We start from the raw sequence: 15,783 nt of genomic DNA on the forward strand, positions 1-15,783 counted from the left end.
GTGCAACAGGGATCTCTTCTATTACGTCTTGTTTTTTGTGTGAAACAGGGATCTCTTCTATAACGTCTTGTTTTGTGCGTAAGACAGGGATCGCTTCTTTAACACCCTGTTTTTGGTGTTCAGTAGGGCTCTCATCTGAAAGACCTAGTTTTTGTATGCCGGTTACTAATCCCAGATCTGGGATAAAGGTAACTTCCGGTGACTTATTATCGGAAGGCAAGACGGCAGATGTCTGTGACAGCAAGTTCGATGCCACGGATGGCACGAACGCTGGTGCTTCGTGACTCAGCTCGATCTTAACAGGAATTTGTTTTTTCTTTTGAGGTCCTGTTACTTCCTTAACAACAGTTGATACAGGAAGTTTATTGACGAAATCTTGCACACGCTGGAGCGGGTCTTTTTTTTCGTCAGGGAGATCGCTATACGCTTGGCTATCATCGTATTCCAGGATACGAGCCTCGACTTCTGCGGCTGCAGCTTCTCTTTGTGCTTCAAGAAGGTTAAATTTGGCTTTAAGCTCGGCCTTTTCCCGGCTTACTTGTGCGGCTTCTTGTTGCATTTGAGCCTTCCTGCGCATAACCTCTTGTTCTAATTGCGTTTTTCTGTGAGCGGCCTCCTGTTCTAGCTGAACTGTTCTCTGTGCGGCCTCATGTTTACGTTGAGCGACTTCTTGCTCCATTTCTGCCTGTTTACGACTGGCTTCCTGTTCCATTTCAGCCTTTTTGTGTGCTGCTTCCTGTTCCATTTCATTTTGTCTGAACAGGGCTTGTTCTTCTAACATTGCTTCCTGTTGTAGGATAAGGGAATGTTTTTCGACAAATGCTATCTTAGACTTTGCAGCCTCTGCCTTGGCTCGCTTTCTCCGTGTCAGGCTTGACATGTATGACACGTTAGAGCTACCGCTGTGCGAGGTTTTCTTACCCTTGAGGTCTTTGTTTTAGTGGATTTGGCCTTTGTTAGAGCGAGGCGATGCTCGTGTAGTTTTTCCATAACTAGCTCCACTTTGGACAGACGTAAATCCAAAGAGAGTTTACATGCATCAATTTCTTTTTGACTCTCCAATGTTCGGGTCCTTTTCAGAAAGTCTAGGTATTCATCTGTGAGCCTACGATAATTATTACAGGCTTTAACAAGTTTGTCCTGGACTGTTAGGAGTTGCTGGAGATCGTTAGGAGGCGTTGTTACTTCCAATAACTGGGATTCAATGTCTGCCCAGATAGCCTCTAGTTCCTGACAGAACTTGTCACGTTTTTCAGTGAAAGCTCCTTGTCCTTTTTCCGTGAGGTCACGTACTCGTCTAGCCTCGGGAGTTTCATCTGACTGTGATGTATTAGACGGATTTTCTAATAGTTCAGGGACATCTCCTTCTTGGGGCTGAATCTCTTCTTGTTGTTCCACATGACTGGGATCCATGTTGACTCAACGTTGTTGGGTTGCTATCGAGTTCACACAAGATATGTAGTCCACTGTCAGTGTAAAGGTATGTACGTATGTACGTTGCTACGTTGTCATTCCTGACTCAGCTAGTATAACCATGGGACTGTATCGCAATCTCGGCAAATTATAAAGAATAACAACTTGTGTGTGAAGATTGTAGATTATAATTCCACCAGAAATGATACAGGAGTTTTACAGAGTGTGTATTGTTTGGTAAACTGAAAGAAATAAAAATACAATAGTTTACAATATGCACGAAAGAAATATATGAAAGTTCAAAGCAACGTAAATATCAAGTAAAAAACGAAAGTAGAATTTGCAGTTCAATTCATAGAAATAACAATTACAGTTCGTATTTGTTGAATAAACGTGGAATTCAAGTTAACGGAATTAACGATATATATATTTAACAGTTTATAATTGATTTGAAACGTACTTGACGGTGATTAGTCACACTATCCACAGGTGCAGTTTTGTCGTGGCATCCATTTGTAATAGACAGGCGAGGAAGAGATAGTAAGCAGTAGTGAAAATACGGACAAGTCTAGATTATTTCCGGAAAATACGGATGTCTAAAAATTCAATCCAAGAGACTATACAGTTAATATAATTGCGAATGTGATCCAGAATAGTCACATCAACAAACACCGGTAATATCCCTCACATCAACAAAAACCGGTGATATCCCTCACATCAACAAAAACCTGTGATATCCGTCACATCAACAAAAACCTGTGATATCCCTCACATCAACAAAAACCGGTGATATCCCTCACATCAACAAAAACCTGTGATATCCGTCACATCAACAAAAACCTGTGATATCCGTCACATCAACAAAAACCGGTGATATCCCTCACCTCAACAAAAACCGGTGATATCCCTCACATCAACAAAAACCGTTGATACCTCACATCAACAAAAACCGGTGATATCCCTCACATCAACAAAAACTGGTGATATCCCTCACATAAAACCGGTGATATCCTCACATAAACAAAAACCGGTGATATCCGTCACATAAACAAAAACCGGTGATATCCGTCAAATCAACAAAAACTGGTGATATCCGTCACATAAACAAAAACCGGTGATATCCCTCACATCAACAAAAACCGGTGATATCCCTCACATAAACAAAAACCGGTGATATCCCTCACATCAACAAAAACTGGTGATATCCCTCACATAAAACCGGTGATATCCCTCACATAAACAAAAACCGGTGATATCCGTCACATCAACAAAAACCGGTGATATCCCTCAAATCAACAAAAACCGGTGATATCCCTCACATCAACAAAAACCGGTGATATCCGTCACATCAACAAAAATCGGTGATATCCCTCACATAAACAAAAAAACTTAACCTCTCACAATACAAAACTCCCAAAGAAACATAACCTTGCCCAATTCAAATTCCAACACAAACTAAATCTCACAAAACAAAGGGGTTAATGTGTTGGATATTGGAGTTAATGTGTTTGATTTAGGAGTTAATGTACTGGATTTAGGAGTTTGTTTTGGATATGGGAGTTAGTGTGTTGGATATGAGAGTTAATGTTTTGGATATGGGAGTTAATGTGTTGGATAGGGGATTATGCGTTTTATTTGATTGTTAATGTGTTGTATAGGGGAGTTATGTGTTGGATAGGGGAGTTATGTGTTTGATATGATAGTTCACGTGCTTGATAGATGAGTTAATGTATTGGACATTAGAGTTAATGTGTTGGATATAATAGCTAATATATTAGGGTTGATACTTGTGTTTGATAGAGAAGTTGATATTTACTTTTCTCGTGAATTTATTTATACGTTATACATTTGGTCACTTTGTAGTGTAATATTTGCCTTTGCTATTAATTAACAGGAAAGATTAACAAAGAACTACAAATAAGTAATAGCATTTGTGTGCGGTAGTTCAAGAAACGACAAAACAGAAAAATGAACGACTATAAGTACGGTTATCTTTTGTTACTGTACGTTAAGGTTAATCTTACAATTAATAATAAATAACATTAACACTGATTTAGCCTGGAGAATGAAGATTATTGATAATGTAGCGCCTATTGAAAGATGTATGAATTTCAATTTTTTTTTACATTCATTTGACGTTGAGCTCGACAGTCTATACAGACTTGTAAAGATATTTTGATATGGGGTACAGGTAAGCGTGAACACGATTAAAGAATAACTATTTAAAGATGTATAACAGAACAAGGCATGTCATACGAAAAACAACCACCTTATTGAATTGATACGCAAGAAGTACATATGTTAATAACTGATTAAGGGATACAAGTTTTTATTAAAGTGAGGTAAGGACATTATTTTAAATAAAGGATTACTAGATGTATATAAACTAATTATAAATATTATTATTAGTATATGGGTGTTCGTTTTGTTTTTTAAGAGCTAAGTGCAGCTTAAATATTTTTTCGTTTATGATGACCATCAGTCGGTTTATTATTTTAAAGATAAATCATTGAAACAATGTACAGATGTTATTTTGTCTCTGTTCACACAGGCACTTGTCTCACTTCCCTATATACTTTCATGTAACACTGTCTTATATTAAGGTATATCGGAAATAATTTTTTAAGACAAGCGCCTGTGTCTTTTCCATCCAAATAAATGTGGATAAATACTAAATCAATTTAGTGTGCGTGGCAGGTCAAGTTTTGTAACTTTCGTAAATACCATGTATTTTCATTAAGTAAATAAAAATCACAGAATTCAAATATTTACAATTTCACATATAATTACGTAGATGCGATGTTCAGAAAATCTGGGATAACTTCCAGATTTCCGAAAATATATCCTGTTCTGATAATACTAACAAATGAGTTTATTTTACGATGTCAACACATGAGTTTATAAGTTTGTTTTCCGTTACTAGCAAATGAGTTTTTTTTACGATTTTTACGATACAAACAAATGATTTGTTTAGTCGATTTTTACGATACTAACAAATGAGTTGTTTAGTCTTGGATGCATGATTTTTTTATTAGTTGTTAGTGGCTTTGAACTAGCTGTCAGATAACTGCGAGTACTCTCAGATCTGTTCATTGTGTCTTTTGGTGTCGGGATGTATAAGTACCTGGCCACGTCCACTTGTATTTTTGTCCATCTGATGAGTTAAGCCCTTTTCAACTGATTTTTATAGTTCGTTCTTATGTTGTACTGTTATACTACTGTCCCAGGTTAGGGGGAGGGTTGGGATCCCGCTTAAATGTTTAACCCCGCCACATTATTTATGTATGTGCCTGTTCCAAGTCAGGATCATGTAATTCAGTGGTTGTCGTTTGTTTATGTGTTACATATTTGTTTTTCGTTCATTTTTACATTGTCTTATCTGGGCCTATTATAGCTGACTATACGGTGTGGGCTTTGCTCATTGTTGAAGGCCGTACGATGACCTATAGTTGTTAATGTCTGTGTCATTTTGGTCTTTTCTGGATAGTTGTCTCATTGGCAATCATATCACATCTTTTTTTTTATATTATTTTACGATACTAACAAATGAGTTTATTTTAGCCTTGTTTTGGTGTATATCCAATGGCAAAGAATATCAAATTCTTTACAATAATTAGAGATAAACAAGTTATATCTGTAAAGAATATATCTGACGCATTCAGATGTGAGCCAAGATTTGAAAACAAACCCTGAATCTTAATCATAGTTAAAAAACAATTCACATAATTTATCATAATTTTAAGAATTCGAGATACAACCTATTTCGTTGTGTATATCGGGGACAGACGGACGCCGAAGGGAGATTATTTATGTATATTATTTTTAGATAGACGTATTTTGACAGTTTTAATTTCAAGTAAAATATTTTGTACTTTTAAATTTTTTAAATATTTGTTTAGAGTTGTCTTCGAATATCTTGTTATACTTTAATGTGTGTGTGTTTTTATAATGTAATTGCAGTTTAGTCGTCTCTGGAGTATGTCGGTCAGTGTATATTTTACAATGCTTGAAATACAAAAAAATAAAGTGCATTATTTAAAGACGAATTCACTAGTCTAAGAGACGTTTAAAATAGGTGTAGCTTTCAGGTTATTTAACAAGCCTTAATCGTAGATATTTCCTATAACACACTATTGTAAATATGTTTAAAATACGACCAGAAAACAACCGGGGTGTCAACAACGTCATGTTAGAGTGAAATATTTCCGGAATAAACATTTATTCGATTAGTATCTGTCAGTAGTAAAACCTGTTGGAGCAGAAACTGCGCAGTAGAATTAGGATTGCTTAATGTTAAAACTGTATTGTTTTCTTTAATTGTAAAATAAATTAGGTATGTCTGTTTAGTACAAATTGAAAGATCTGTCTCTGCTGTTTATCAATTGCCATGTTGTAAATATGTTTTCGTTGCTATAGCATATATGTATATGCTTTTTGCAATAAAGTACTCATTCATTAAATCTATAGCTCTATAGCCCTAACCCTAGTCCAGATAATCTTAATGTATGCAGAAAGTATTTTTCAATTTTTGAATTTGTATAGATTCCCCATTCAATATGGAGTCTTCCAACATATCCAAAGCGTCATATTATTAGAACTAAACCTAAACCCAGCAATGGTAATGATTTTAGATTATTGTTCATACAAAGCGTCATATTGTTAGAACTAAACCTAAACCCAGCAATGATAATGGTTCATACTTCTATTAATTTCAGATATTATAATTTACAGTAATTGAATCTGTGTTAACACAGAACTTAGAATATTGAACAATATTAACTTGGTGGACATTTGTTATAAATCTAAACATCGTCCTTTGGTCTATGATCGACAGTCGTCTATTGACAATCCTTTTTTGAGAAGGTCGAAATAAATGGCAGAAAAAGAAATATTGGAGTTTTTAACAAATTTATTAAAGCAAAAATCTTTTTTTATACATCCAAAAATAATGCAATTTTACACTCAAACGGACATATACCGATTAGTAAAATTTGTACTTTAGTACAAGTAATCTTGATGTACAGTTCTAAAGATGCATACAAAATGTACATCTGTAAAGCTGTATACACTACCAACAATTTGCCTAACGTTTACATGTACATTAAATGCCGCTATATAAACAGCACTTTTAGGAAACATAACTAATCAGTACATTAAATGCCGTTGTATAAACAGTACTTTCAGGAAAAATAAATAATCAGTACATTAAATGCCGCTATATTAAAAGTACTTTTAGGAACATTACTAATCAGTACATTAAATGACGCTATATAAACAGTACTTTTAGGAAACATCATTATTCAGTACATTAAATGCCGCTATATAAACAGTACTTTTTGGAAACACCACTAATCAGTACATTTCATATTCATACATTTTTAGTACATTCATTTACATATCATTTTTAGCAATGTTTAGATAAAGTTGTGTACAGTACTTAGAATTTCAGTCATTTTCTGTACATAAAATTTCAGTCATTTTTTAAAGTACTGTAAATTTCAGTCATTTTTTAGTACTGAAAATTTCAGTCATTTTATTGTACTGAAAATTTCAGGCATTTTTAAGTACTGTAAATTTCAGTCATTTTTCAGTACTTAAATTTTCAGTATTTTTACAGTACAGAAAAAATTCAATAATTTTTAAATACAGAAAGCTGATATTCAAGACCTAATAAAAAAAGTTCTTGGGTATGCTATCACAAATATCATAACCAAAGGGTGAGCAGGGAATAGAAATATGGTCACTAGGTCTTCTTCCGACCGGCAGTAAAAGGCTTGCCAAAGTGGGGCGTCCATTTGGCTATGCAGGATGTATCAAGTTTGCAGCTACGTCCTGTCAGAATGGTGAGGTTAAATCCGATGCCCCGTGTAAAAAGAGTGCCAAGCTCTTTGCACGTTAAGAACCAATGCAACAACTCTTTCGAGGGATCCGTTGGGGGCCTGTTGCAATACAAAATGTTTGTCCCTGTCCAATATACCCCTATTTTCCAGTGGCAGTCGAAATAACCCCAACCATCATCCGATATGTCTCTACTATTGCAAGACCCGACCTACCCGTTGTATTTATTTTAAACTTGTTATATTCCTGAACATGCATGAAATACTTGCCACTGGACTTTAAGCAACCAGCAAACAGTCAATCATCATCAAATATCATAAGTTGGCTTGGGATAAAAACAAGTATTTTATTTAAAACTCCATCGCTGTATGTATTCTTTTATTTCAACCCATTAACGCATTGAAGATGATTCTTTTGATGAACTATGTGGCCACATTCTTTATGTGTGTGTTTCAAGCCATGACTTCTCATTTTTTTTTATTGTCGTTGCTGTATGTAATAAATGGTGTTATTCAATGTTTTTGACGTAGATCATTGCGGGTTTTGTTTATCTTACGATTAGTTTCCCTAGTTATCAAGTAGACTTTTACAACTTTCCATGCGCTAAGATATTTTTATTGTTGATTTTGTATGAAAGACAGAAAAGGAGCTGCCATAAAGACATTCAAATTAAAAAAAAAGGCAACATATACAAAACTATCAGACAGAGGTCACCAATGCAGTTCTTCGATGTTTAGCAGTCCACCCCATACAAGCTCTGAATGGCTCCGACAAAAAGAAATAGCTGTACAGGACAATGTCAGAATATCGTTCATGAAACTAAATGTATAGCTACTCAAAGACATATCTATGACACGACTTTGTCCGACTTGGGACAGATGTGCATATAAATGTGGCGGATTAAACCGATTATATTGATGTCTGTCTGACGTTGGACATTATTGTTACATATAGTATCCTTGTTCTGTTGTTGACAGTTTGGATGCATACCACATCTCCTTGTTTTATTAATACAAATAAATATGTAGATTATATATGCAGTCGTCCATATTAAAACTGTTACTCTTTAATCAACAATGCATGGTGACCGTGATAGCTATTTTTGACTAGGTACTTTCTTGGAACAATAATATTGCAATGAAGTCTTTTATATAGTTCACGTTTCTCCTATAGATAGAAAACATTCTTCTGATACCATGTCAGTTTGTTATCAGTAATAATTTCAAAGTACACATTTCAAGATCTGTTTATCACGTAAACCTTGGACCAAGTCAGGAGCCTGTAGTCTAGTGGTTGTGGTTGGTTCATTTCGGTCATATTTGTTGTTTGTATTTTTTTTAATTATAAATTAGGCAGTTAGTTTTCTCATATGGATTGTTTCATATTCATATTTTACATGTTTAAACCTTTTATAGCGACTTTACAGGATGTTTTTTTCACTCACTTTAACAATACCGTACAGTTGACTATATTTGCTTATATAATGGAAGTATTATATTGTCAATATAATACTTCCATGTGTATATCTACCTAAAACTTTGGTGAATAGTTGTCTCATTGGCAATTTTTACCACACTTCCTTATTTTTACCAACATTGATTTTTTCTATTCAACGGCAGGAAAATAGAATCTGGACATTACTACTTGTTGTTCCTTGTGTGGTTTTAATATTTCATAAGAATTTTGACAGCAGTAGATTTTGAATGAAAAGCTGGACTAATTTTTAGGATAGTAAGGTAGAATCCAAGTTAAAAACATATTCGAAATATAAAAGGAAATATTAGTTAAACCCCTATGAAACAGAATTCCTTCTACCAAAGATATTTCAGTATATTACTATATGAAGACATATTCGGTTTTCTTCATCTTTAACGTCACAACTAAGAGTGTTCAATTGCAAAAAACGGCATTTTTGTTTGTCCCTAACTTCAAGCACTTAAATCCAAAGCGGTTGGTGTAAAAGATTTGTCTAAAATACAGACAAATTTTTAACCTATGAAATTAAGGTGAATCAAGCAATTACATAATTCTTTTTAATGGGAAATTAACATGAATCAAGCCTTCACATGAATTTAACAGTAACTGAAAATATTTAAGACAATATTAATGCTTATCTAGCATACCTTCTATCTTTTATAATACATACAATTTTAAATATATATATATCTTCCTTTTGGTAGTGAGCATGTTTCATACTACCTTCCAAATTTCTTGCTTGTTGTTCAAGTTTCTTGGTCCTCAACAATAAAAGTCAGTCCTGCAATAATTTCTCATATACAACATATAAAATGCAACAAGAATGCTCATGCTGAAACATATCGCCTGCTTTTCTATTCACGAGTTATTTTATGCTGATAGTCTAAGGATAGAGTTTTAGTACAAGTGTAACATAAACCTCACATTGTCAAAGATCCATGAAAATGAAGTCAAGGTGAGATCAACTAATTTGAGCCAGAAAGACATGTATAGCTAACAATCATTACACACACCTACTATAGTTTTGCTATTGCCTATCTTATACAAGAAACAGACAAAACCATGAAAATTAAATATTGACCAATGAACCATGAAAAAATAAGGTCAAGGTGACTTGTCAGGTGAACCCTGCCAGACAGACATGTACACCTGTGCATATTAGACAAATAATAATACATAAAAAACATAGAAAACTAATGACTAAGCAACACAAACCCCACCAAAACTGGGTGTTATCAGGTGCTCCGGACGGGTATGCAGGTCCTGCTCCACATGTAGCACCCATCGTGTTGCTCATGTTATTACAAACCCGGTAGATAGTCTTATTCCGCAGTCACATAGTAGGTAAGTGACAAATTCACATAACAAATAAAAACGTGTTTTCAAGCAGTCGCTTGACCATGACAACTAGGTCAATATAAAAAAAGAAGATGCGGTTTGATTGCCAATGAGACAATTCTCCACAAGAGACCAGATGACACAGAAATTAACAACTATAGGTCACTGTACGGCCTTATGTACATATGGAAAAGAGTCTTGCTCGCAAAAAACAGAATTGAAAGATGTTCATTCTTTTATGAAAATTGTGTTGATCTTCTGATTAACTTAATATTCTAAAAATGGTTTATTCAAATGCCTATACCAAGGTAGGAACCTTCCCATAGGTCGTCTCATGTCAAAAATACATAAAATAAAATATTATGTTATTGGAAAATTCTTTGTTGATATAGTTTTTTATTTATTTTATTCACAATAGAGAGCATGCTACATGTATGAAGTGTACGAAAGGCATGTTTCCCTTTTGATGTTTGTTTTGATGGTTTTTTTTATCGATGGGATGATGTCGGATACATACACGTTTATAAAGGGGACAGGGACCAGCGCCCTTTATGGAGCTACATAACTGGTAAATGCATTAACTTTCTCAGTGGCGGATCCAGAACTTTTCCTAAGGGGGGCCCGCTGACTGACCTAAGAGGGGGCCCGCTCCAGTCATGCTTCAATGATTCCCTATATAATCAACCAAATTTTTCCCACGAAAGGGGGGGGCCCGCGCCCCACAGGGCCCCCTGGATCCGCCTATGTTTCTACATGCCCCACAACATGGAATGTTTTGTACTTTTATATTTCATTTAAAACAAAAAAAATTTTTTGAGACTTTATCTGTAATGCTCATACAATAATTTGGATTTAAATTGTATAATTTTCTGAAAGAGCTTGTTGTTGAGAGAAATATACACTCATGACTGAAATTTTCAGTACTGAAAAATGACTTAAATTTTCGGTACGGAAATCAATTTTTTCTCTACATTACTAAAAATGATATATAAATAAATGTACTGATTGGTGATGTTTCTTAAAAGTAATGTTTATGTATCGGCATTTAATGAACTGAATAGTGATGTTTTCTAAAAGTACTGTTTATATAGTGGCAAAAAATGTACTGATTAGTGATGTTTCCTAAAAGTACTGTTTCTATAACGGCATTTAATGTACTGATTAGTGACGTTTCCTTAAAGTACTGTTTATATAGCGGCATTTAATGTACATGTAAACGTTAGGCAAATTGTTGGTAGTGTATAAACTGTACAGCTGTAAAGCTGTATATAAACTGGATAGATATCACATATGATGCAGTGGTAGAAGCTGTATATAAACTGGATAGATATCACATAAGATGCAGTGGTAGAAGCTGTATAGTCAGCTTATACAGATTAAAAATGCGCAGTTAATGTACATTTTTACAGAGTTACAGTTTATATACAGCTTTAAAAATGTACACTTTATAAACAGCTTTAAAGATGTACACTTGATATGCATCTTTAGAACTGTACATCATGATTACTTGTACTAAAGTAGCTGTGTATAATCCGACAACTGAGTATTCCAACATCCTGCTTTAAACGACACATTTTCGTGGTCCAAAAATATACTTATCCTTGCAAAAAAATACCCTGACTATTCTGACATCCTGCATAATCCAGCATTTTTTCGATCCCCAAGTGTGTTGGATAACACAGGTTACATTGTAATTCAAAAACTCTACACGCGTCGTCACTCCCTCTTCTCTGTTTATGTGTTTTTTTTAATTTTCTTTTATTCAAGCTTTTGTATACATTTTATTTGTGAGAATTGTCTTTTCTATACGTTTTGGTAACGAGCCATTATTTGGTAGATATTTCGAAGATATGTTGTAATGTCGTTTGAATGATTTGTTAAGCGTATATTTATTTGTAAGTTTGGCTGGTTAAAATCAAATACTTAGATTTTAAACCAAATAATGATTTGACTTGATTTCAGTATGATTTATAACGTATTGAATATTACAGTTACTATTTTTGAAATTTGCGATATTATGATATTTTACACGATTATAATAGTTTTGCTTGGTGTTTTAGAATTCTTTTATTTTATAAAGTACCCGATATTAGACATGTTAGAGATATTAGTAATTTTGTTTAAATTTTAGAATGTACCTGCTATTAGAGATATAAGTATTCTTTAATTTTATAATGTTCCTGATATTTAGGAAATTAGTTTTTATACGCCCGTCGTCTTTTAGACGGGACGTATTATGGTATACCGTTGTCCGTCCGTCGTCCACACTTCGGACAATAACTCAAAAACACTTTCACCAATTTCCATGAAACTTTGGTGAATTGTTTATATCTATTGATGTAAGCCTCCTTTCAATTTTTATAAATTTCAGATTTTAAGTTTTGGATTTATGGGGCTTTATTCATTAAAAAAAGGGGGATTTTCAACACTTCGGACAATAACTCAAAAAGGCTTTCACCAATGTCCATGAAACTTTGGTGAATTGTTTATATCTATTGATGTAAGCTCCCTTTCAATTTTTATAAATTTCAGATTTTAAGTTTTAGATTTATGGGGCTTTATTCATAAAAAAAGTGGGGATTTTCAACACTTTGGACAATAACTCAAAAAAGCTTTCACCAATGTCCATGAAACTTTGGTGAATTGTTTATATATATTGATGTAAGCTCTCTTTCAATTTTTATAATTTCAGATTTTACATTTCCGTGTTATGAATTTTTATGCTTAAAAAAGGGGGGGATTTTCCAATTTTGGGACATTAACTAACACTTTCACAAAATTTTATGCAACTTTGATAAATTGTTTATATCTATTGACATAAGCTCCCTTTCCATTTTTATAAATTTTAGATTTTACGTTTTCTTAAGTAATGAATTTTTATACTTAAAAAAGAGGGATTTTATTAAACTTTGGTGAATATATTAATGTAACATCCCTTTTGATTTGTATATATATTTCTAGTTGATCATATAAATTCATTTAAAGCATTAAAGACAAGTTAAAAGAGCAACGGGTGTATCATGCGCTAAAGCGCAGCCCTTTATCTTTAATGTTTTAATGTACCTGCTTTTAGAGTTAATTATTATGAACCTTTTATATAACATACGACCTGTGTAAGAATGAATTTATTTTAGTCAAAGAAGGTCATAATGAACTTGAAAAATATGTAAAAGCCGATAGAAAAACTAATTTACGTTATATGATATTCATCCTCGAACGTGACTTAGAGTGTTGCCGTGTCACGTGACAGGAGTCCGAATTTTTGGATTCTTGGTAAATGGAATAACATTTCTGAGTACCTATGTACCTATGTACTTTATCATTCCATCACGTGTGTTCAAGCTTTATTGAATTCGTTTCTATATTATTTCGAAATAAGTAGACGGAATGTGTGTCGTGGCTAAACAAAGAATTTACATATTATTTATGAACTCATTACACAACTGCTATTCAAGATTATTTCTTTTCTTCTTTAAATGTAATCTAAATCTCTTTCTTTTTTAAATGTAGTCACGATTTTCTTTATTTTTTTTATATTTGGGTAAGTTGTATAATAAATGTACTTGGATATATTGCTTCGGTACAAGTACGACATGGCATGTTCTATCGATCTTGATATATGATATGAAAAGAATTATTATAAATAGATACATATCATAACATTAATAGAACATTTCATTTAAAACATGTGCATTTGAGAACAATTGGGGTATAATTCTTTTATTTAGAAAAGGGTTTAAAACCGCAATTTTTATTTTTTTGATTGAAATCTGAACAGACTGAAAAATACAGTATCCAGCTGTACATTTTTGGAGACCCAATTTGTTATTATACCAATTTTTACTGTTTTCAAAAATGCATTTTGTTCCCGATAAATTCTACTCGTTACTTTTTGTTTCGCAAGATTTCCAAAAGACACTTGATGCATGATACAAGACAGATAATAAATACGTCCTCGCGCTCGAAACGTAAAAGGCATTTTACTTAGATTTTTCATTCTTATTATAAGTAAGCGGAACGCTAGAAGCTTTTCACTAATTTTGTCATCCTTATCAATCTTAAAGCTTTCATTGTCAGAAATCGAGACTGAAATGCCAATAGGCTTTCATTAGATTTCTTATAACATTTGAGGCTGAGACGCCAATGGGCTCTGACTTAAGAGCTTTCATTCAAAACGAGACTGAACAGTCAAAATCCTTTTATTTAAGATTTTTAAATTCAAATTTAGTTTGAAACGCGAAAAGCCTTTTGCTTGGGACGGGATGGCTTCCCTTAGTAAATGTGGTAGATAACACAAAGAACCCGGGGTCCCGGGTCCGAGTCCCGGTGGAGACAAGCGGTTTTGTAATGAAATTCATGCGCTCTGGTTACATTGGCGCTCAACAATAAAAACTCACGGAAGAAGAAATACTAGCCAGGGAAGTATATAATTATACCAAAAAATGAAAGAGTATAATGACTCTTGAGGTGGAGGAAATGTGACGGGATTGTTTCCCTCGGTGAATGTAATAGATACTTAGCCAGCCGTAAGCGGTTAGGCTAAGGCATTTCTTCTTTGGTACAGTCGGTATACGCACTGCCTTGTACTATAAAAATCCCGAGTTCCATCCGGTTGGAGAAAAGCAATTTTGTAATGAAGTTCATGCTCTTCGGTTATGAACTCTAGATTTCTCATTACGATTTAGATTTAGAGAACAAAAGCTTCTAAAAATTATTCGATTTTAGCAGTCAGTTTTGTTCAATTTTGTCAAAATGAGCTAAGAAACATTGCTGGTTCAAGTAACAAGTGAATAGTTCGACCTCTTTGAATTCGTATTCAAATGAACTTCAATTTATTCTCTTAGCTGAACATGGGTTACGCATGTATTTAGCTATTAAAGCGAAAAGAATGCCAACATTGAAAGTGAAACAAGGATGAATCATTTTGTTGACTGATTCGATCTACAAAAAATCATTCTTATACAGGTAAAAACGATGATAAATACACTTTTCAAACTTCAATATAAAATCGAACAGACCTAGAAAAAATCCAATTGCACGTGGTCGCTGACTTATTTATGTTTATATTGGGTTACTAGTATTTGACAATCGGTAGTCTTCGGAGTTCATCTCGATGGTAATAAGTTAACGTGTAGACAAAATAAACACACGCAATGCTAATACATAATATCGAGTTCATGCATGGTTAATTGTTTATTTTAGACTTTATGTAATTTGAATATACATGTATGAGCATATGAGCCAGATCAGTGAACATGAATTTGACAGCTAGTTTAAGATTTCTCATCTCAATCTATAATAAAGGACTTTTCATTACACATTCGATGAAACCTTACGGCTACACATTTGTTTTCTTTTAAATAAAAATAAATCTTTACCGAAAGTTTAAGAAACTGTTATCCTTTAGTGTTGTTTTATTAGCTGGATTTTCTAAAAGGAGTAGGTCCGGTCCTCATAATTTTAATCAAAAAATTACTTCAACCGTAATGAACAATTTGGTATTGATTGGCTGAATATTTTTCTTTGCAAATGTAAACATGGCTATCTAGAAAGTTTTCCAGGCATGTTTTTTTTTAAAATTTATAATGTTTCATTCCTTTAATTGTTAAAAAAAGGTAGTTATTGCGTCTATTAACTTACTGTTTTGTACCTGGGCGAGTGCAGTTATGGTTCCTCAACCGCCCCATATCCGTTATAAAATTGAGAAATGAAATGGGG

At 33.6% G+C, this 15,783-nt stretch overlaps 1 protein-coding gene across 3 annotated transcripts in view; it reads left to right on the plus strand.

Moving 5' to 3' along the window:
* The first annotated feature begins 3,578 nt into the window (after positions 1 to 3,578).
* LOC139518937 (putative defense protein 3) overlaps positions 3,579 to 15,783 on the plus strand; it is a 31,564-nt gene continuing 19,359 nt past the window's right edge. The window contains exon 1 of one of the 3 annotated variants that reach the window (XM_071310633.1): positions 3,579 to 3,604. In XM_071310633.1, coding sequence (XP_071166734.1) covers positions 3,594 to 3,604 — 11 coding nt within the window. In that variant the 5' untranslated portion in view covers positions 3,579 to 3,593. Of the gene's footprint in view, positions 3,605 to 3,630; positions 3,756 to 5,371; positions 5,747 to 15,783 lie in introns of those variants that run through there. The other 2 variants (XM_071310641.1, XM_071310654.1) reach the window with 2 other exon arrangements.

Source organism: Mytilus edulis, chromosome 1 (assembly GCF_963676685.1).
Source record: "Mytilus edulis chromosome 1, xbMytEdul2.2, whole genome shotgun sequence".
In the NCBI taxonomy this organism is placed as follows: Eukaryota; Metazoa; Mollusca; class Bivalvia; order Mytilida; family Mytilidae; genus Mytilus; species Mytilus edulis.